Genomic DNA, 23363 nt, shown 5'->3' on the forward strand with positions numbered 1-23363 from the left:
AAGGGAAGCAGTGATAACTATAAGCTAGCAAGAGAAAAACAATAGAGGGAGAAAGCGTGTGGTAGACTCAAAATAAGTAAATGTTACAATGTTGCAACAATAACAAAAAAAACAATATAATTACGGATTATATTTATCAAGACGTATAATATCCAGAACAAGGCAAATGATAATTTCTCTATACTAGGCTGTATCTACATCATATCTACAATGATGTATTTGGCTAGGAACACAATTTAGAAAGAATATGGGATGTGTTCCCACTTGTCAAAGGAAGGTCATCAGGATGGGATGGGGACTGGAAGTTATGCGGTTTAAGTTTCTTGGGGGAACTGGAGACTAAAGAGAAGTCATCCATCATCATTTCTGTCTGCAAATATTTAAAGGGTTGTCATGTGAAAGAGATTTCAGAATTCTACTCAACTACTAGAAAACAAAACAAAAAATAATGTGTAGAAGCTACAAGGAAGCAAATTTTAGAAAAACTTCCTAATAATTAAAGCTGTCTAAAAAATGGAATAAGTTGCCTCGATTTCTAGACACTAGAAATTTTCAAGCGGAGGATGATGACTTGTCAAGGATGTTGTAGGAAGGATTCATGGGTCAGGTAGAAGTCATACTAAACCGCCAACATTCCTTCCAACTGAAATTCTTTATAATTTGAAGTACTCACAAAAATTAATCTCTTACATGGTAGCCTGCTCTGTCTAATGGCTCTCTTGCTTGTACTACCAGAAAAGAATTGCCTAGTTTTAATCTATACACTTCTGGACAAGCAGAAGTAAATCTTTTGTTCCTCTATTTAAGAGCCTCTCATATTCTCATCAGGCTAAGAAAGTGGTGGTAGAAAATGGGGCACAAAAAAAAACACTAAGGGAAGATTTGATGGAAACTATTAGACAGAGAGAAGAAAGGAGTGAATCAAGTATTTGGGCAATTCTCAACATTGAGGGAAGAATAGAGCCCTTGAAAAATTTCCTTAATGACTTCTACTAAGAGAAATAAACTCAACTGAACTCCAATTCCAATCAACATGAATCTTCCTTCTTGACTTTTTAAAAATTTTGAAAATTAACTCAGTACATACAATTATTTTTATTTTTCACATGAGATTATTCTTCTGGTTTAGAAATAAATGTATATACATTTCTTCTGTTTGAGGAAATGGGAAATGAGATTTCGAAAAGGTAGAAAAAATTGGTATAACTGAGGTCTTCAGACACATGGAAAGGAACAAACATTGATTAAGTCCTTTTTTTCTATTAGGCACTGTGCAAAGAGCCTTACACATCAATTCATTTAATCAGAATGTTTTCAAATCACAGTTTGGGAAAGATAACCAAAAGATTTAAATAGTTTGCATAAAAAACGAATAGAAGACTTAATATTAAATAAAATTTACAAGGAACTTGGTTCAATGGCTTTCTTTTTAGACTATTAATTTTTTTAAGATTTTATTTATTTTGAGTTTTACAATTTTCTGCCCAATCTTACTCCCCCCCGCCCAGAAAGCAATTTGTAGACTATTAATTTAATCAAGAAACTATAAACCTAATAAGACAGAGAAATAGGGGAAGGAAATGTTACAGGATCAAGTAACCTTGATTTAAACTGGGGCTGAAGCCAGCTGAAAACCATCTACTACAATACAATATTCACAAAACAAGCTGGTTTCATCTTATTTCTCAGATCAACTACAGAAAGATGGAAACAAATTAAACGTAGAAAAACAACTGACTGACATTGTCTTCAACATACTAAGTTATGAAATGAAAGTCCCCCAGAAATGGAACAATTTAAAAGGTTTCATCCACTTTTCTCTATGTTTAATGAACCACCCAATACTTACCAGCAGGAGCTTTGTGACAAGTGAAGCAGCTTTTTATTAAAATTCTTATATTAATGCAGTCTTATCACATTATATCCTACAATTTGTCTGACCAAAGGTTAACAAGGCTCCTGGACTAATGAGGCGATGTGAGTTAAAAACATTCCAGGATACAAATCAGTTTCCCAATTAATGGCTTTGGGAACTACTGCAAAAGCAATACATTCCTTTTTCAGAAAAGGCACTGATTTCATTACATTTTTCAAATCAACACAATACAACTTTGGAAGCAATGTAATGAGATTGTAGTTAAAGGGGGAAAAAAAGTAGGTTAAACTCAAAAGAAAAATCAAGCAGACGGCATTACCAGAACAGTTAGAGGGACAAGGATGGATGGGACCTTTAGTTAATGAGAATCAGAATATATAAGTAAGTCTGCCTCAGCTTGCATTTTTATAATTCTAAAAAAAGTTGAATGCAGCTCAAATTTCTGTTAATCATATCTTTCTTTTCTAACTTAAACCCACTAATTCTAAGATGTTTTGTTTTCACTTCTAATTGAATTCTAATGCCATGGAACTTTAGCACTTTATTTTTTGTTTGTAAGTTAAAAAAAAAAAGAATGGCAGTTTAAAAAAATTTTTAAATCAAGTATATTATGTACCATTTCACTATTCAATTTAATAATCCTCAAATTAAAAAAAAGGAAATAAATTCAATCTGACAATTAAAAAAATATATTGTACAATGATCAATTGTGAATGACTTAGCTATTCTCAGAAATACAATGATCTAAGACAATTCTAAGGGACTTATTATGAAAAAGTGCTGTCCAGAGAAAGCTAGAGAGAAAGCTCCAGAGAAAGGAGTAGAGTATGACTACAAATAGAAGCAGACTTTTTTTAAACTTTATTTTTCTTGGGTTTGGGGGGGAGGAGGAATGTCTGTGTTTTCTTTCACAATATTACTAATTTGGAAATGCATTTTGCATGACTGAACACGTATAACCTATATTAAATCGCCTACCTTCTCAAAGGGGGGGGGGAGGAAGAGAATTTGTAACTCAGAGTTTAAAAAATAAATGTTGGGGGACAGCTAGGTGGCACAAAGGATAGAGTACCTGCCCTGGAGTCAGGAGGACCTGAGCTCAAATCTGTTCTAAGACACTTGATGATTACCTAGCTGTGTGATCATGGGCAAGTCACTTAACCCCATTGTCTTGCAAAAACCAAAAAAAAAAAAAAAGTTAAAATCTGTTCTTATGTGTAATTAGAAAAAAATTGAAAGTTTTTCTAAAAAGAACAACAAAAACTATCTGATTAAAAAATGAACATAATGGCATTGGAAATAACTAAAAATATATGAGATGTGTTGAGATCTCCATCAGTAGTTAGCATGCGCACCAATGAAATTCAAAAATTGAAAGAGAACAGGCAAAAGAGTGAGCAAAAGGCAGCATAATTGTATATGCCAATTGTGAAGCTTGAGAAGAAGTCAAATGGATAAAGATAAAAAAAGGTTCCTCACTTACATAGATGGTGACACTATGCTACTCCTCAATATATGCATCCCTTTGCTCTTTCTGTTTTCTAAAATCATAGGATTCAGGACTGGAATGAACTTTTAAAATCTAGTCTAAATGTTTCGTCTAATTAGTGTATGTACAGAGCACCAGATTTGGAGACAGAGAGACCTAAGATGAATCATGCTTCATTCACTAGTTGTGTATCCTTGGGTGGGTCACTTTAACCCACTTAGTCTCAGCTTCTTCATTTGTAGAATGGTGGGAACAATAGTATATCAAGTATTTATCAAACTCAAAAAATGTCAACACCATCAAAAGTGACGAAGCAAATTAATTTTTTTCAGACTCTAGTACTCAAAGTTGAAATGACAACTTAATAAGTATACTTCTGTGATAGTTTTTAGACAAATCATATTGCATGGATTCAATTAAAAAATGTCTTATAAATATTAAGTAGCACCTTTATCATTTACCTTTCAATTTACAATAGAGAAGTCATTCTTCTCAGTCCATTACTCATATTATTGCTTCTTGAATTAATCCATTCCTCCAAGGTGTGAAAAGAGGAGGAATGAAGGGGTATGACTGAGTTGAAAGAATTAATCTGGAGTAAGAATTAATGGCTTCATTCTGAAAATGTGATAGATGCCCTGGAGTGTGGCTAGGAACTTCCGTTCTTTTGCTTAGTTAAAAGATTATTTTTAAAATGTGATGAAGGGCTTTTATAAAATCTCTTTTCTAAGAATCATCCCTGTTAGAAAAAATTTACTTATGCATTAACTTAATTTAAACTTAAAATGTACTTGGAGAAATAAAGTGCAATACAATTTTTAAGATGGTGGTTGGATAAAAAAAATTCCAATATACAGAAAATATACACTAAGTAGGAGATCTCTAGGATTTAGCATAGTGTAGCAGGTATTTAAGGAAGATTTATTGAGCGATTGCTTGACATTTGCCAGCCAACCTACCAACAAACTTCTTATAACATACAAAATTCTATCAAGTTCAACAGTTTGAGCAACATGCCAGTAATTGGGTTTGGAAACCCCAACTAGCAGCCATTCCCCATAGTGCAGAGGGATCTACTTCATCCTGAAGCTATTACATGTTAAAGCACTGAGCCACACTAACTGGAGAAAGATGACAAAGTATAGAGCAAGAACACTGAATCTGCAGGCTAAAACCCTGAGTTAGAACCATCAGTCAAATGTGATCAAACAAGAGGCATCTGGTAGCAATGTAGAGAAAGCACTGGATCTGCAGTCAGCAAGAACTGAGTTCAAATTTGACCTCAAATATGTTCTGGGCAAGTTATTAAATATCAGTCTTGGTTTCCTCATCTGTAAAATAGGGAAATAGAGGTACCTAGTTCTCAGGATTTTTGTGAGGATCAAAGGAGAGAACATATGTAAAGCATTCTGTATACAAGGATGACATAAAATGCTGATTAGCTAGCAGCAGCTGGGAGAAATTGGGAAAGTGCTCTAGGCTTCAATTTTTCTTGTCTATTTCAATGGGCTATTATGAGGAAAGTGCTTTATCTATCTTAAAATGCTATATAAATGAGGTATTATTATTAATATATTTTCAGTGCTGCCCAAAATTTTGACAGTAGCATTAAGGGTTGGAATAATGACCCTTGAACATGGGTATTAAATACCAAGATCAAGACAGAATCTGGGCTAAGAGTGACTATAGACTGATTTTACACTTATGCCTAACACTCCCCCAAAACTCTAGGGTCAGTTAATAAATGGCAGCAGTGATCTTCCTCTATGGCACTGCTAATACCAGTAGAACCAGTCCATGATATTTCGATTTTCCTCCCTAATTCAAAAGGAATTAAGTAGACCATAAATGTTTCCTTTTCCTGCATCTATCTGTCTGATGAAATGACACTGGCTGTTATTCTGTAGACACTTAACCTATAAATATTTTAATCATCTAGAGAGTGAGCTTCTACTAAAAGTCTCTACCTCCATAAGATTTTACCCAAATCATTTTGCTTTGACCAAAACAGTAGTTTTCTCTGAAGAGCAAAGGAAGCTACATTTTGAAGGAGCTGAATGTATTCCTTAAAAATAAATCCTCTTACAAGTATCATTAGTTCAAACTCCTTGTGAACAACTTGTCAGTCTTCTAATCTGTTTCCCTTTGCTCTAAACAAAGTTTAGAAAAGAATAAACATAAATTTATTTTTAACTCATCAGTTACTAAAATGCTAAAGGTTAAATTGCCACTTATAATTTGCCTGAAATCTAAAAATTAACTTTATATAACTTGTATATGAAATACAGAACTGCTACAAATATGGTGCTAACTATAACATTATTACAAGGGTTCAAATTATTGCAACTGTTAGTTATTGCTAGAACTCTCCTGTCCCCTGATCTTCAACAAACAGCCGAAAGCATGGATTATCTGTCTGTTGCCTGGCAACCTGAGAAAAGGCTAAAGTAGAGCTCAGAAGCACTAAGTACTAAAAAGGGAAATAGATGGGAGGAAAATGGGTCCCAGTGAGGAAAAATAGGTGGCCCTAGTGAAGAAGTAAATAAGATATAACTTTGAAGACAGAAAATGTTTTATCCTAAGACTTCGAAGCAGCAGCAAAAGCACAATATTATCTTATTTATCTAATAACATCTGAAAATGAGTTATATCATCCAAGTTAATTTTCTAGATAAAAGAAGCTTACAACTTTCCATCAAAACTTTGCTGTTAATAGAACTCTTAAGATGTATCTATACTTGGTCTGTTTTCTCAAACTGAGAATTATAATATAAAGTTTTCAGATGACTCACAAGCATCTCGTAATAAAGTGATATAATAAAATGATCAATCAGCAAGCATTTATTAACTGTCTAATGTATTAGGCAATGGCCTAAAGTTACAAATATGAAGGAAAACAAACCCCACTTGAAAAGAGCTTATATTCAAATGGATTATATTACAGTATTGTTTGTGTTCATTTCACATCTCTGGTCAAGACTTTTCTATTTTCCTCCCTTGGTATTTCCTCATTGTCTCTAGTAACAAATGTAATCACCCTTCAAATTTGTTTAGTCATCTATTGTGAATTACTGAACAATACCCAGAGTTTATAAAGCTCTGAGTGAGGGCTTCTGAAAATAATGTGCATGAGCTTTTATTACAACTTTTGCCCCTTTTCAGTTTCTGACTGTATTGTGGAAGGCTGTGTGTGGCTACCCAATGTCTGACCAGCAGAGAAGGTGATTACTGCTCTAGGAATAATTCTGACAGAACTCATGTAAACAGTCATAATCTTCAGTGTCACCTATATTATGGGGTCCCCATCACTGGCAGTTGGCTGGCCCAGGTTATGGATGGTACAGAAAAGTCTAGCTGATTTCTGAAGTCTCTCTCAACTCTGGTTCTCTGAGTCCAAGGGCTCACTGCTAGAAAATAGCAGGGAGTTGCTAAGTTACAGGAATAGCTACTTCCAGCCCATGTCCCTTACCTTTGCACTTCCTAATAAAGCCAGAGCAATGACAACTCGAAGTCGGAGATCAGGTCTATCCTTCGGCCATACGTACGACAGCATTACTTTGAGGATTTTCTGGGTATCTACATCTTTTAGCTATTGAAGGGGAAAAAAGAAAGAAAAGAAGTATTAAGATCTCACTTCAAATGTAAATATGCTTTAATATTTGAAACATTTGCATAAATAAAGAGGGAAAACAATACTATAACTATCACTTATTCTGCATCTAAATTGAGTATTTTTCAAAATACTGAAGCTATTTTAGGAAATGTAAAGCTATTCCAAAACATTTTTTTAAGCTCAAGGATTTCTCTTAATTTTAAAAACTGAAATACCAATCTCAGACTGTTAATCTATTCTAGAGAAGGTCAGAAGGGAAGGAGATTATCTTCATCAAATCATCAGAAAATTCCATAAAACCACAGAGAAATGTCTCTACCTCGAAGTTTACAGTCAGAAATACTGTACCTCTTGGAGTTATTTCTTTTTTTGAATTTTACTTTTATTTTCAGTTTTAAATTCTCTCCTACCCTCTTCAATCCATTATCCATTGAGATGGTAAGAAATATGATACCCATTAGACATATGAAGTCATGCAAAGTATATTTCTTTTCTTTTCTTTTTTTTTGCAAGGCAATGGGGTTAAGTGGCTTGCCCAAGGCCACAAAGTTAGGTAATTAGGTGTCTGAGGTCGCATTTGAACTCAGGTACTCCTGACCCCAGGGCCAGTGCTCTATCCACTGCTGCCACCTAGCCACCCCTACAAAGTATATTTCTACATTAGCCGCGATCTTCCGCCCCACCCTACCCCTCCCAAAAAAAAAGAGAAAGCAAAAGCAAAAAATAAGCTTCAGTGTGCATTCTGAGTCTATCAGTTCTCTGTCTGGAGGTGGATAGTAGTTTTCATCATGAGTCCTTTTTATTTATTTTATGTTGCCATTTACAGTCACTTTCATAATACAAACACTGGACCTGGTTCAAAACAGCACAATGTAGGAGCTAACACTGGTTGAACAGAGCTAAGTAACAAGTATAAAAGTAAACACCTTCAACAACCCAGCCTGCCAGTTGCACTGGTCGGCATGGCTTCTTTAAACTCAAATTGTTATGGCCTTTTCCCCATCAGCCCAAATAACCCCAACAAGTCATTTAAAAAAAAAAAATTAAAGTATCATGCACATAAATTAAGGAAAACCATCAAAGACACATAAACTAGATGTACTAAAATTGGGGTGGAAGGGAGGAGGGGAAGTATCATATTAGAGCAGTGACTGAAGCTATCTTTTAGCAAAAGGTGATAAAAATGACTTGATTTCAAGTAGTTTTTTTTTTCCATTAAGAAGAGGAAAATATGTACTATATAAAGGAAACTCATAAATTGCACCCAATCATTTCCTGCTTGTAGTTAGTTTCACAAACTATATTCAGAGTCTATTTCTGTCACTTTGCTGAGTATAGACTACCATAAATAAGATCAATGTCATACTGTATTGAAAACAGAAGAAGCTACAGTTTAGTGCTGCTTTAAAACATTATGGCAGCATTAATAGTAAATACCGAAAAATACATGAAACAACAGTAATCAAAAATATGTGTATACACACACACATAAACACAAGAACATTTAAAAGATATAAGAACTATAATAAGTAGGTAGCTGTTTTGGTATTTTTTTAGTAAACAGAAAGGAACTAACATTTTTAAATTCATTTTTCCCAACTATAATATTACGCAATCAGTATCATTTTGCAGCATTTAGAACATGGACAGGGACACTTCAAATGCTTTAGCATTTCCTAAGTACTGAAAGTCTTATTTTTCTTGATGAATCAACAACACCAAGTCCCTGCCCTGCAGGGCTTTGGGAAACTCTCTCTCTTGTCAGGACCTCCTACAATATACACCAATAAGGACAGAGAGAACTTATGGCTAAAAGCAAGAAAATTATTCTAGTTGGGTTAATTGTGCATAAAATGTCACCACTTCATTTAACAAAATGGGTTCCAAAGTTGTATAATTATGCATTATGAATCCATTAAAGCTAAAGTACATGACTTCAGTTCTAGTTTAGGTAAAGTACAAAATTTGAAAAAAATAATTTTTCCTTTTTAGCTAAGGCCAAATCTAAATCCGATAAATGAATAGAGGGCATTAAAAAAATTATATTCTACACTCACCTACCTCCTTTTATTTATATATATATATATATATATATATATATATATATATATATATATATACACACACATACACATACACATACACATGCATAATATATAATACATGGCTCAGGAAATCTTAGAAAGGAGGATGATGAAAAAAAGGAAACCACACATATTTTTTTTAAAGACATGGCTTTACCATTCCCCAATTGACAAATGGTCAAAGAATATGCAAAGGCAATTTACAGATAAGGAGATCAAAGCAATCCATAGCTATATGAAAAATTGCTCTAAATAGTTACTTATCAGAGAAATGCAAATTAAAGCTTCTCTAAGGTACCACCTCACACCTCTCAGACTAGGTAATTTGACCAGAAAGGATAATTATCATAGTTGGAAAGGTTGTGGGAAATCTGGGACACGATTACATTGTTGGTGGAGCTGTGAACTCATCCAACCTTTCTGGAGAGAAATTTGGAGCTACACCCAAAGGGCAACAAAAATGAGCATACCCTTTGACCCAGCAGCAATACCACTACTGGGTCTATACCTTGAAGAGATGATGAAAAAAGGTAAAAACATCACTTGTACAAAAATATTTATAGCAACCCTGTTTGTGGTGGCAAAGAATTGGAAATCAAGTAAATGTCCTTCAATTGGGGAATGGCTTAGCAAACACTGTTGTTCCAGGAGGGATGGGAATTCAGGGAAGCCTGGAGGGATTTGCATGAACTGATGCTGAGCAAGATGAGCAGAACCAGAAAAACACTGTACACCCTAACAGAAATATGGGGGTAATATCAACCTTGATGGACTTGCTCATTCAATCAGTGCAACAATCAGGGACAATTTGGGACTGTCTACAATGGAGAATACCATCTATATCCAGAGAAAGAACTGTGGAGTTTGAACAAAGACCAAGGACTATTACCTTTAATTTAGAAAAAAACCTGATTATCTTATTGTCTGATCTTGCTATCTCTTATACTTTATGTTTCTTCTTTAAAGATATGATTTCTCTCTCATCACATCCAATTTGGATCAATGTATACCATGGAAACAATGTAAAGACTGGCAAATTGGGTTTTGTTGGGAGGGGGGAGTAAGATTAAGGGGAAAATTGTAAAACTCAAAATAAATAAAAATCTTTATAAAAAAAAGACATGGCGTTAGAGAGGCACTTGAGAGTAGTTTGGGTACTTCCATAGAATTTCACAGCAATTTCTCTGTTATACACAGAAATGAAACTGCCAGAATCAACTGAGCTCTGGACACACAATATATTATATTTTAAAACCACCAAAGTTAATTCCTTGGTCCTGGACACCCAAGAGGAATACTAAAAGAATCCAAAAATGGGAAAGGGATTTGGAATGGGGGGGAGACAAAACATTAAAATAACAACAACATTGGAAGGCAGGTGTTATTATATTTAATTTACAGTGAGGAATTGAGACAGAGGTTAAGTGACTTGCCCATGATCACACAGTTACTATAAGTTTGAGTTAGGATTTGAACTCAGGTCTTCTCAACTTCAAATACAGCAGCACTGTGTACCCATCTGCCTCTAGGCAGAAAAGAACAAATCTGACACTAAATTAGATGACTCATCAGTTAAATTTTTTTCAACTCAAAGTAACCAGAAAGAAAAAATAGCAAGGGGGTTATTTCTAGACTGAATTCTCAAAAATAAAAATGGAGCAAAGGGAAAAAGTGGTCAAAGGTAGGGGCAAAATATTAGATTCTTTGAAAAAAATGAATAGGGTGGAGTTCTTATTCATTTGCCTTTTACTTATTAGCCTACTAATGCTAGGTAATTCTGGCAAAATCTGCCTTGAGGGCTCAGATTGTCAGCTGTACAACCACTATTTAACACAGTAACAGGCACAAGGTATAAGTAAATACATCATCATATTTATCCATTGATTAATATGTCAGCAAGGAAGCAAGCACCAAGTATTTATTAATCATCTACTGTGTGTCAAGCACACACAGTGCTAATAAGAACTGAGGATTCACAAAAAGGGCAGACAGTCCCTGCTCTCAAGGAGCTGACATTCAAATTGGGGAGACATGAAACAACATTCCAAAATGAATTGGAGGTAATTGCAGACAGAGAGAAATCACTAGTATTACGAGGACTGAGAAAGGCTTCTTGTAGAGAGAGGGGGAGATTTTAGCTGAGGCTAAAGGAAGCCAGAGAAGCTCTGCCAGGATGCAGAAATGAGGGAGAATATTCCAAGAATGAAAGCAGCCAGTAAATATGTATGGAGCATTATGAAAGAAAACAGAAGGGAGGCTGATGTCACTGGATTGTAGAATAAATGGATGGAGGAAGGTATAAACTTGAAAAAGTAAAAAGAAGGCCAGGGTATGAAGGGCTTTAATAACTGAACAGAAAATTTTATATTTTACTCTAGAGGAGATAGAGGAGCAATGAAGTTTAATGAAAAGGAGGATGACATGGTTGGACCCTCAATTTAGGCAAGATTGATTCAAAACCTGGGTGGAGTGGGAAGAGACTGTCTAAAGGAAGCCAAACAAAAGGTTATTGTCAATAGTCAAGATGTGAAGTGATAGGGGCCTGCATAAGAGTGGTTTCAGTGTCAGAGGAGAGGAAGGGAATTATATGAAAGATATTGTAAAGGTAGAATGAACAGGACTTGAAAACAGATTAAATGGGGATGGGGGGATAGGATGGGGTGAATGCTAGTGAGAAGTCTAGAATGACACTGAGGTTGTAAGCTTGAATGACAGGGAAGATGATGGTATCCTCAACAATAAGAGGAAAGTTAGGAAGAGGGGAAGACTTTAAGGAGAAGATAATGAGCTCAGTTGTGAACACGTAGAGTTTAAGATATCTATAAGACATCCTATCTGAGATATTCAAAAGACAGTTGGAGATAGGATATTGGAGGTCAGAACAGAGGTTAAGACTGGATAAATAGATCTCTGAAGGATATGAATAGAGATGATAACTGAATCCATGGGAACTGGTGAAATCACTAAGTTAAATTGTAAGGAAGAAAATGAAAAGAGAGACAAGGCCAGACTTGGGAGACACCCACTTAGTGGGCAGGATCTGAATGAAGATTCAGCAAGGAATACTGAGAAGGAACAGTCAGAAGGTAGGAGAATCAGGAGAGGGCAATGTTGTAAAAACCTAGAGAGAAGAGAGTAGCAAGATGAAGAATGTTAAAGGCTGAAGTCAGGAAGGATAAGGATAAGGATTGAGGAAAAAAGTCTAGATTTGACAAATGATTAATAGCAACTTTGAAGAGAGTAATATCAATTAAATGATGAAGTAGGAGCCAGACTACAAAGAGTTAAGGAGAGAGGGCTAGAGAGAGAAGAGAGAGAAGAAAGGAAGTGGAGGCTAACAATTAACCTTAATAAGGAGTTTAATTACAAAAGGGAGAAGAAATATAGGATAATAGCTAGAAAGGTTGGATGGATATTATGAGGTCTTTTGAGAATGGGAGATGTAAATTTAAAAGCCTGGGAGTGTTTGATTTCCCTATTTTTTATATGGGGGGAGAATTCCTTTTATTTAAGTTGGAAAAAAATCCCTACAATGTTGATGAGTATATTAATTGACTATTTAATCTGACTACACCACTCTGTAAAAACTGATGCCGAAATGTTATCATGAACAGACTTGCAAAAGAATGGAATTATCCTTGCCATTCTGTTGACACAGATACAATCACAAAAGGATTTTTATAGGCACCTTTTTTGGTTATTCTTGTAGTTAAATGGCTTTAAATTTCAAAACTAGCTGGAACTAATACTTTAAGCATCATTACCAACTGAAAAAAAAAGTTGGTAGACACCAAGTTAAACTGTGGAACAGAAACAGAATTAGAATGTCAATTTCTGACCCTAATTCCATTGTGTTTACATGAAGAAAAAAATGATAAAAAAATAGTCTTTATGTTACTATCATTTTCTAACTTGAATCATAAAGAATTAGGATTTCAATTTAACAAACTTTTGTCAAGCACTGACCTTGGGCAGAATAGACAAAAAAAAAAACAAAACAATGATACATTCCCCTGCCCTGCAAGAGACTTCAAGGCAAACAAAAAGTTAATGCTGACACAAGGAGGCTGCCATTTTCCCCTGCTGCCCCATTAACGCCTTGACCTCTCCTTTGTCCTGATCTTGTAGAGAGCCAATATATGGACTCCTCCCAATAGAACTGAGAAGGAATCTTGAGCACTTTTTCTCTGGGTGCCCTAAGCTTAGCCTAGTGCCTGGCACATAGTAAGTCCTTAGTAACTGCTTGCTGAGTTTTTTTTTAATTAAATCAATTAAAGTCTGGTTCTCTTTTTCTGTTCTACTGTATCACAGCTGATCCCCCAGCTTCCAAGGAGGAAGAGGCACTGAGACAAGAGACAAGGAAACGATTCTCTAATTTAGCCCCCCCCCTTTTTTTACCAACAATGACAATGCTCTATTCTGTGTGGACACTGGGATCAGCCAAAGAAAAGAAAAGGAACAGGCAAAAAAAGAGAAAGTATGTCACTAGTGCAATATGAATTTACTCCAAAAGAAATGGAGTGAAAAATCCAGTGTTCCAAAAAAGGAAACAGAAGTATTACACTAACTCTGTCCAATGAATAGCCTAGACTTTATCATAACATTGCAATGTTTCTAATGCTTTATTTTGTCTATGTGATTAAAAAGAGATAGAAGACTTACTATTAATTTCAGGAGATCCTGGGAGCAGAGCAATAGATTGGCAGTCTGGGGACCAATATTCAAACATTGGCTCTGCTATTTCATATTAGAGGTATGACCATGGCAAAGTCTGGACTTGGGGATCTTCATTTGTAAGATACCCACCCCACAAAAGTGTGGTGGAAAAAGCATTTTCCAAACCTAAACACATAATTTAGACCTTGAAGGAACCTTAAAGATTACCTAGCCCATTCTCCTCACTTTACAGAAAAAAACCCTAGGGCTGGTAAAAGTCACATGAAAATAACAAGAGCGGGGATTTGAATCCATATCCTAAATCCAAGTCTAGTATTTTATTAGATCACATTAAGAGCTATGTAAGTATGAGCTGTTATTATAATTAATTCTACACAAGCAAATTAATAGATTCAGGAAAGAAAGGAAAAATTACATTAGAAGGTTTCAAAACAAACCACCCAGAGAAAAAAACATGGTATAAACTTTACCTGAATATGTTATGACTAATTAACCACTAATTAACAAGGCTGGGTTCAACAATTACCATCAATGTGATATGACAAAACCAGAAAGTTTAAGTTGAAAACATATGGACATCAACTTATATTAAGGCTTTATGTAGACAACAAACATCAAATCTGTGGTTGAGCATTATACAAAAAACTGTAATTAACTGGACCAACCACATTTTTCTGGTACAGAAATAGCATAGAAGACTCATAATTATGCATCTTATACAAAGAAAATCACGAATAGGAATTCCCAGAAACATGTATTGACTTCCTCTTACCCCTTCCTTCGGGTCTGTGTGTAGTCCTCCACCGGCATGACCATGCCAACATGTTCTCTTTTCTATCGATGGCCATGTCTGGCAGACCTAGTTAATTGAATATGATACCAATCAGTTCATAAGTTATTCAACAATCTCCTATTTTGGAAATGCTCAAAGAAACCCATTCTTAGAAGCTAGCTTGGCTAGTGTAGTGAAATGATTATCATTTAGTGGAATTTGATTCAAGTTCAAAACCTCATTTCCAAGGTTTATACAATAAAAAGGATATGTTCTAAAACTGTTCATCATCTTCAGGGATCTGTTAATAATAAACAATTATAATTTTAAAACAAAGATGTTAATAATAAAAAACAATTAAACTGTTTTCTATGCTCTCCATCCATGTTAATACCTACTTTTCTCCAACTCAATACTCAAATGCTTATACCTGATTGTAGGTAGTATGGAGGATGACAGCTGAACTGTTATACTTCTATTGTGTTAGTAATTATTCCTGAAATTCTTCCAAATCCTCTCTCCTCTTCCCATTCTCAAATATCCCCAAGATATAAGCCCAAACTACCCTCCAAAGCAAAGTACAATAGAATCCAGAAAACAAGAGGTTTGTTGTGGGGAAGTTTATGTGTATTTCTTTCCCAAAATAAGTTGTTATAGGAGAGGCTGGATGCTCACAATGTTTAATCAAGAAGTCCCTATTGCAATAAAGAAATATTTCTAGCAATAAATTCATTTGAACAAAGTTCCACTATAATAAAACAAGGTCCCTCATTCTTAACTTTAATGAGTCTGTGTGTGTGTGTTGTTTAAAATAAGTGAACCACATAGGGGCGGCTAGGTGGCACAGTGGATAGAGCACCGGCCCTGGAGTCAGGAGTACCTGAGTTCAAATCCGGCCTCAGACACTTAATAATTACCTAGCTGTGTGGCCCTGGGCAAGTCATTTAACCCCATTGCCTTGCAAAAACTAAAAAAAAAAAAGTGAACCACAGTCTAAGGCTTAAAATATGCTTATTCAAGGAGGTACCAAGATGTATTAGAAAGAGTTCTGGATAGGCAGTTACAGGACATGGATTGGAAGCTGTGCTCTGACATTTAATAAACGTTTGACCTTGGCCATGATACTTAGTCTCTTGGGACCTCAGTTTCCTCATTTATTAAGAAATAAGTTGGATTAGATGAGCTCTAAGGTCCCTTCCAGCCCTAACTCTATGTTCCTATGACCATGGGCATTCCCTTCCCTTTTTGGGAACTCACTTTTCTTTAAGATGAATTCTATGGTCCTTTCTAGCTCTATATCCTATGAGAAATGAAGATGTGCTAAAATGATCTGACTTGTAATGTCTCATAAAGCCTTTCACCACTATAGCAAAGCTGCCTTAGCATATTCCATATGGTAAGCAAGCTTTAATAAGATACATGGCTACTGACTACATTCTACTTCTTCAAGTGGATTTCACACTTTGCATGAGTGTATCTGATTTAGCATCAATTATTTTCCCCTATTACAGGACACAGAATTTAAAACTGAAAAGACATTTAAAATTGAGCAGTTATCCAGTCCAACCCTCTCATTTAAAGATAAGAAAAGCGGAGCCCAGAGGAGGTAGGGACTTGCTCAAGGTCACAAAAATGGTTAGTAGCAGAGTCCTGACTCAAATCCAAATACTTTCATTTGAAATTCTGTGGACTTTCGACTAAGTCTTGACATTTAACCTTATTTTTCTTTAATCACAAACTCCTTGAACAGGAATTGAACTATTTATTTCAACACATTAAGAAGAAAAATAGCCCTTTGAAACTTGTAGAATTTTCCTCATAACAAATCCATAAAATTTCTGTATAGTTGGGAAAACAGAAGTCAGAGAAGTGACTTGCCTAAGGTTCAATGAATTAATAATTAGTAGAGTTCAAATTCAAAGTCAAGTCTTTCAGCTTCAAATCCAGGGATCTTTCTATTGTCCATTCACATATATATATATGTGTGTGTATATATATATATATATATATATATATATATATACACACACATATATATATATATGACTTTAAGTTTAAAAAGACCGACAGATGCACAAATTTCCCAATAACACTTTTGAATTAGTAAGGCACTTTCTTGTCTATTATAAAACACTAAAAGGAGGTGAGGGGGAAGAGGGTGTGTGGAAGCCAAGCATCAGTGCAATAGAAGTATTCCTCTGATTAGAAAAACACAAAAATAAAGCATCAGGGGAAAAACATGAGACACATCCAAAACAGTTAGCCTTGCTGTTTCAGTGTTTAAAAAGAAAAGCATTTTAACAACCAAGAACACTTGAGGAAAAGGATGAAATTATGCCAAATGCAGTAGCCACAATTATCAATAATTCATCAATTAGAGTAAAGTGCTTTGCAAACACAGATACATAGAAAGATTATTATAGCACCAGCTTTGAATCAATTTATAAGAGAGGACCCTGTCTATTCTTATGAGTTTCAAACAAGAAGTTAGTACTCAAAATTAGCTACTGGTTCGGAGATCAAAATTAGGGTGTATTATAAACAGAAAATACAGAAAAGAGATTTCTAATCTAATAAAAATCTCCTTCTAACTAGTTTTCCCCTGAAGGCAGAGGTAACAAGTGAAGTTTATAAGTTCAAATGAACATCTAAGGTCAACTTGACCTTCATAAAAGGCAAAGGGCTGAGAATGAAATAACATAACGGGTCCTTAAACAATTCAGTTATAAAAGAGGTCTCTCTTTAAACAGCAGCTTAAAAAGCAAAGGCGTTACGATTTGGATGAGCTTCCAATTTAGGGACCCACTTCCATTTGAAAAGTTCACCTGGCAATTGTCTCAAATTGCCTTTCATTTACCATTAAGTGAAACCAAGAAGTAAACTCAATAGCACCAGCTCAGGTGGCTTCTAACACACTCTGGGTTCTAACTCCCTGGCATTCTGCTAACCAGGAATCTTTGAAAGAAGCAGCAATAACTTAAAAAAAAACCTCACGCCTGCCATATATCAAATATAAACAACCAGAATAAATTTGAGTGTCAACAAACTGCCATTACATTTAAAAAAGCTTTCTGAACAGGTTATTCTAGTTGGAATTGATTTTGAGAAATTCAGCAGATTCAGGGGCAGGGAGGTTTGTACACGTGCAAACACACATACACAGTATTTCAGGGTAGATTTTTTCCTCCATTCCCGGGGACAGAACTTCCTATTCATCTCACAAGTACTTAGAAAACATGAAAAGGGAAATTAGATGAAGGATCTAAAATACACAGCATAAATTGGAAAACATTCTAATGGCTTGCACTTTACTCCCTCCCCCTCCCCAGCTGTAACAGTAGAAAAGGTTGCTTAATCTTACCTTTGTCATCTCAAGTAGGGGTCTTGAATAGTGTGTCCCAAAATGTTTCCATGAGATTTGTCCAAATTTATCTGAAATCTGTTCAAGGGAGAAAAATAGAGTGGACAATTAATTGATGCTTGATTTTCAAAGAATATTCCCTTTATTTTTCCATAAAGTAATATGAAACAAAAGTCACAAATGATTTTAGCCTGATATTAGTTTGGAAAACTGGACTGATAGTGTCAATGGTCTTCACTCATTAAAAGCAACTCCCTCCAAGATTTTCAGCTTTGGTTTGTTTTTTCTCATCAAGCCCCCAAAGTCATCTTCCATCTTCCCTTTTTTGGTACTGCTGTAGCTCTTTTGTTTATATTATATTGTTGTTCTTTAGTGTTATTTACTTTTACAATCCTTTCTGCTCTGGCTTTAATCACAATCTCTGCTTTCATTTTTGGTGTGATCAGGTTAGCAAGATGTTTATCAACTCTGTTAGGTTTCTCAAAGAAAAAGCTTTTAGTTTACTTTTAGTTTCATCAATCCTATACTCTTATTTGCCAGTTTCCACTATTTGTCTTCTATTTTTCAAAATTTTCTCATTTGTGTTTATTTTGGGGTTATTTATTGATTTTTAAAATTGCTTAGTATATATTTATTAATATTGTTAGGTTTTATGTCACCAACATTTCCCATTGTTCCCCATATCCCCATGCCCTTCTCATTGAGTGACCCCCTTATAACAAAGAAGAAAAAAGAGGGGGAAAAAGTTCATCAAAACTAAGGAACACTGAGCAAGTTTCATATTATCCTCAATATTCCAGTTACACCTAATTTTTAACATGTATATTCACAACATCAGTCCTCCACTTTTCTATTCTGATAATTTATCAGATTTTTTTCCCCTAAAAAAGTTGCTTTAGCCATTTCTCCGAAACTGTGGTATATCTCATTATCATTTTCTTTTACAGTTATTATTTCTTTAATTTGTTCTTTGACTCATTCATTATTCAGGATGCCCATATTGTATCTATTAGATCTACATTTTTTTGCTCATGTTTTTATTATTATTATTATTGTGCTATGGTCTATAAAGGATGTGTCACTACTAATGTGTTTTTAGGATTTCTTAATCATAATTTCTGAATACTAATCTTATATAACAAACATAATGGCACACCAAAAAGTTATGACTTCTCATTGCAGTGGACAGGTAGTTTAGTATATCTAGGGCAAGACTTGGAATTAAGAAAAACTAAATCCAAATCCTACCAAAAACTCTGGGGAAGTCAATTAACATATTTGCCTCTGTTTCCTCTCCTGTAAGATGGAGATAACATCAGCACTCACCTTCCAAATGAAATAATATTTGTAAAGGATTTTGCAAACTATAAAGCACCATATAAATCCTGGCCACTGTTGCTACTGGGGCAGTGAAGATGGTGCAGTGGATGGTATGGTGAGCCTAGAGACAAGAAGATTCATCTTTCTGAGTTCAAATCTTGCCTTAACACTTACTTGCTGTGTGACCCTAGGCAAGACACTGTACCCTGCTGGCCTCAGTTTCCTCATCTGTAAAATAAGAGAAGGAAATGGCAAACCATTTTAGCATGTTTGCCAAGAAAATCCTAAATGGAGTCATAAAGAGTCAGATGTGAGTGAAATGACTCCCTAACAACCACTATTAGCTTTCTTTTTTTAGGTTTTTGCAAGGCAATGGGGTTAAGTGGCTTGCCCAAGGCCACACAGCTAGGTCATTATTAAGTGTCTGAGGCCAGATTTGAACTCAGGTACTCCTGACTCCAGAGCCGCTGCTCTGTCCACTGCACCACCTAGCCACCCCCAACTACTGTTAGCTTTGCTCAATACTACTATTTAACAAGCTGAGAGATTTCAGAGAATATGAGGTGTTAAAGGAGGACTAGTACCTCTGGTATGAGGGTTTGCCAAGACTTTATTTATAGATTTTTTTGTTGATGGTTTTTATTGTTACAACACATTAATTTCCAAACACATTCCTTTCTACTACCCTAGACAGAGTCCATCCCTTAGTTTTATTTTTTTTTACTTTATATTTCTATTTTACAGTTCTTTCTCTGAGGGTAAATAGCATCTTCCTTTGAAAGTCATTTATAGTAGTTTTAAATATTCATGATACAATAACTTAGTTGTTCACAGTTATTCTTCAAACAATACTGCTGTTATTGTATACAATGTTCTCTTGGATCTGTTTATTTCAATCTTCATTATTTGATTCAAGTCTTTCTATGTTTTCCTAAATTAACCTGTTTATCATTTCTTAAAGTGCAGTAATATTCAATCACAGCCAAAAACCACAATTTATTAAGCCCTTCCCCAGTTGAGAGACATTCCCTCAATTTCTAGTTTTTTGCTACCACAGAGAGAGCTGCTAATAATATTCAGAACATATAGGTTCTTTTGCTTTTTCCCTTATCACCCTGGGAAACATACCTAATAGTGGTATTGTTGGGTCAAAGGGTATACCTAATTTTATGACTCTTTGGGCATAGTTCTAGATTGCTCTTTAAAATGGTTGGTCAGTTTAACAGTACCAGCAACAGTAAATTTAGTGGTGTCTCAATTCTTCCACTACTTCTCCAACCTTTGTTATTTTCCCCTTTTATCATTTTTGACAATCTGATAGGCGTGACATGGAATCTCAGAGGTTTCTAACTTGCATTTCTCAAATCAGTAATGAATTAGAGCATTCTATATGACCATATATAGCTTTGATTTCATCAAAAACCTGTTTGTTTATAGCCTTTGACCATTTATCAATTGAGTAATGACACATATGCTTATAATTTTGACAATGGTCTCTCTATATTTGAAATAGGAGAATTATCTGAAAAGTTGTCTATAAAATGATTTTTTGCTTTTCTTCTAATCTAGGCTACCTCAGTTTTATTTGTAAAAAATCTTTTTAATTTAATATAACTCAAAATTAACCACTTTACATCTCACAATACTCTTTACCTTGTTTATTCATAAATTCTTATATTCACAAATCTGATATGTTCCAAGTTCTTATTTCCTTATGATATCTCCCTTTATATCTAGGTCATGTATCCATCCATTTTTGACCTTATCTTGGCAAATGGTGTATATACCCACCCAATTTTTGCCACACTGCTTTCAAGTTTTTCCAACAATTTTTTTCAAACAGTAAATTCCTATCCCAAAAGCTTCCATCTTTACATTTGTCAGACTGAAATTAACAACAAGGATTGTCTATCTTAAGCACTGTGAAGACTTCCCCTACAATGGGCAGAAGAGCACAATTTGTTCCAACAGCCATGAAGGTGGCTAAATCAGGCACTGTGGAACTCTGAGAGCTTCGGCAGGCATTGAAGATGTCAAGGTCATCCGCTGCACCCCAGGTCATCACCAGTCATCTTGACTTTTGTCTTGTCACTAGTTTGATGACTCTGGAAAATAGACTAAAGCTGAGGACTTTACACAACTCTACTTCACTTAAATTTAACAATTCATGTGCAAGTCAAGACATCACCCCATGTCATTAATCCTCTTCATTGAAACCAAAGGAAAAACAACAACAGATTTCAATCAGGAAAACAATAAAAAATTTATTTTCTGAGCAAATCATGCATTAGTGTTAGATGCTTTTCAAAACTGAACTCTTGAGATAGCAGAAAGAATGATCAGCATCCATGTTATTCAGTCATTCAGTCATTTCTGACTCTTTGTGACTCCATGGACCATAGTATGCCAATACTGTCGGTGGGTTTTCTTGACAATTATATTGGAGTGGTTTTCCATTTCCATTTCCTTCTCTAATGCGTTAAGGCACACAGAGGTTGAGTGACTTGTCCTGGGTCTAACAGTCTGAGACCAAATTTGAATTCAGGCCTTCCTGACTCCAGGTCCAGGACTCTATTCACTGAGCCACCTTGCTGCCTATCTCAGCATCCATAACTGAGACACAAATTATCAGTGTTTCAAAAATATCAATGGGAGGTAGACTGAATGAGAGTTAATAGTTTTGTCTTAACTCTTTCACATCCTACCCTTTAACAACCAATAAAGAATACCAGATCAAATTCTGATTGGGAAAGCAACAAAAAGTCACAGTGAGTCATTTTTCCAGCATACAACAGAAAGAGATCTCAAGGGACCCTTGTGCTAGCACTGACAGCAGAACAGGTATCGTTTTGTAGTTCTATTGCCCATTACTTTGTTCCAAGTCACAGTTGCAAAGCAGAGAAGAGTGGTCATGATCATGAGGGAGTAGTGGCCCTGTATAAGGAACAAGAAAAAACTTCCAGAAGCATAACTATGAGACTCTGAATCCAAAAGACAGAGTGGGGGGGGGGGGGGGCCCACACAACTCAGTTTTAACCTTTAGCCCTGCACCTGAGCCTGCTGTGAATAAACCTGTGCAAGAAACCAAATCCAAGAGAGAGTCACTCTAAACCTGCAAAATCTCCCAGCAGGGTAACTGAGTAAGTCCAGTAGCAATCTATAGAAACTCAACCACACACAAAAAAAACCCAACAGATTCCACTGGGTCAGGAATCTGATGACCAGGATTATAGGAAATATATCTCTTCCTGGATCTCACCACTTTGGAAGCATTAAAAACTTACAGGCCCCAAACTAAGCTGTGAAAGAGGCAAAAAAACATAAGACAGAATTTCAGGACAGATATTTTGCACTACCACAAACCCAAAGGTGAGCTGAACCCTACTCTAATACAATGTGTAAAGTCAAGAAACAGACTAGAGAAATGAGCAAACAACAACAACAAAAAGAACCTGGCCATAAAAGCTACTATGGTGATGGAGAAATTCAAGATACAAACTCAGAAGAAAATAATGGCTTAGAAACATCTATAAGCAAAACCTCAAAGGAAAAAAATGCAGATTAGACTTAAGACCAATAAAGAATTCCTAGAGTAGTTAAAGAAAATAATTTCTTTGTCCTTTCTTTTCCTTTTATTTTTTCCAATTACATGAAAAGACAGTTTTCACAACGTTCATTTTTGAGTCCCACACTTTTCTATCTCCCTCCTTTCCCCTACCCCTTCGCCATGGAATTGAATAATCTAATATAGGTCACATATACACAATCCCATTTAACATATTTCCATATTAGTCATGCTGTGAAAGAAGAATCAGAACATACAAGGTGAAAAAAACCATGAGAAAGAATAAAACATTAAATAAATTTTGAAAAGTGAAAATAGGGGCAGCTAGATGGTACAGTGGATAGAGCATCCACTCTGGTGTCATGGGGACCTGAGTTCAGATTCAATCTCAGACACTTAATAATTACCTAGCTGTGTGACCTTGGCAAGTCATTTTAACCCCACTGTCTTGCAAACCACCCCACCCCCCAAAGTGAAAATAGCATGCCTTTGGTCTGAATTCAGATGCCATAGTTCTTTCTCTGGATGTGGATGATGTTTTCTATCATAAGTCTTTGATCACTGTACTGCTCAGAAAAGCTAAGTCTATCACAGTTGACCACAGAA

General features: G+C 35.4%; 1 protein-coding gene across 1 annotated transcript in view; it reads right to left on the minus strand.

The window, feature by feature from the left end:
* Positions 1–23363, minus strand: part of ABCB7 (ATP binding cassette subfamily B member 7) — a 101974-nt gene that overhangs the window by 41131 nt on the left and 37480 nt on the right. The window contains exons 2-4 of the mRNA XM_074205422.1: positions 17873–17950; positions 14512–14598; positions 6835–6954 (exon numbers count right to left, since the gene is read on the minus strand). Of these exons, the coding sequence (XP_074061523.1) occupies positions 6835–6954; positions 14512–14598; positions 17873–17950 (285 nt within the window). The remainder of the gene's footprint in view (positions 1–6834; positions 6955–14511; positions 14599–17872; positions 17951–23363) is intronic.

The sequence above is a fragment of the Macrotis lagotis genome, chromosome X (assembly GCF_037893015.1).
Source record: "Macrotis lagotis isolate mMagLag1 chromosome X, bilby.v1.9.chrom.fasta, whole genome shotgun sequence".
In the NCBI taxonomy this organism is placed as follows: domain Eukaryota; kingdom Metazoa; phylum Chordata; class Mammalia; order Peramelemorphia; family Peramelidae; genus Macrotis; species Macrotis lagotis.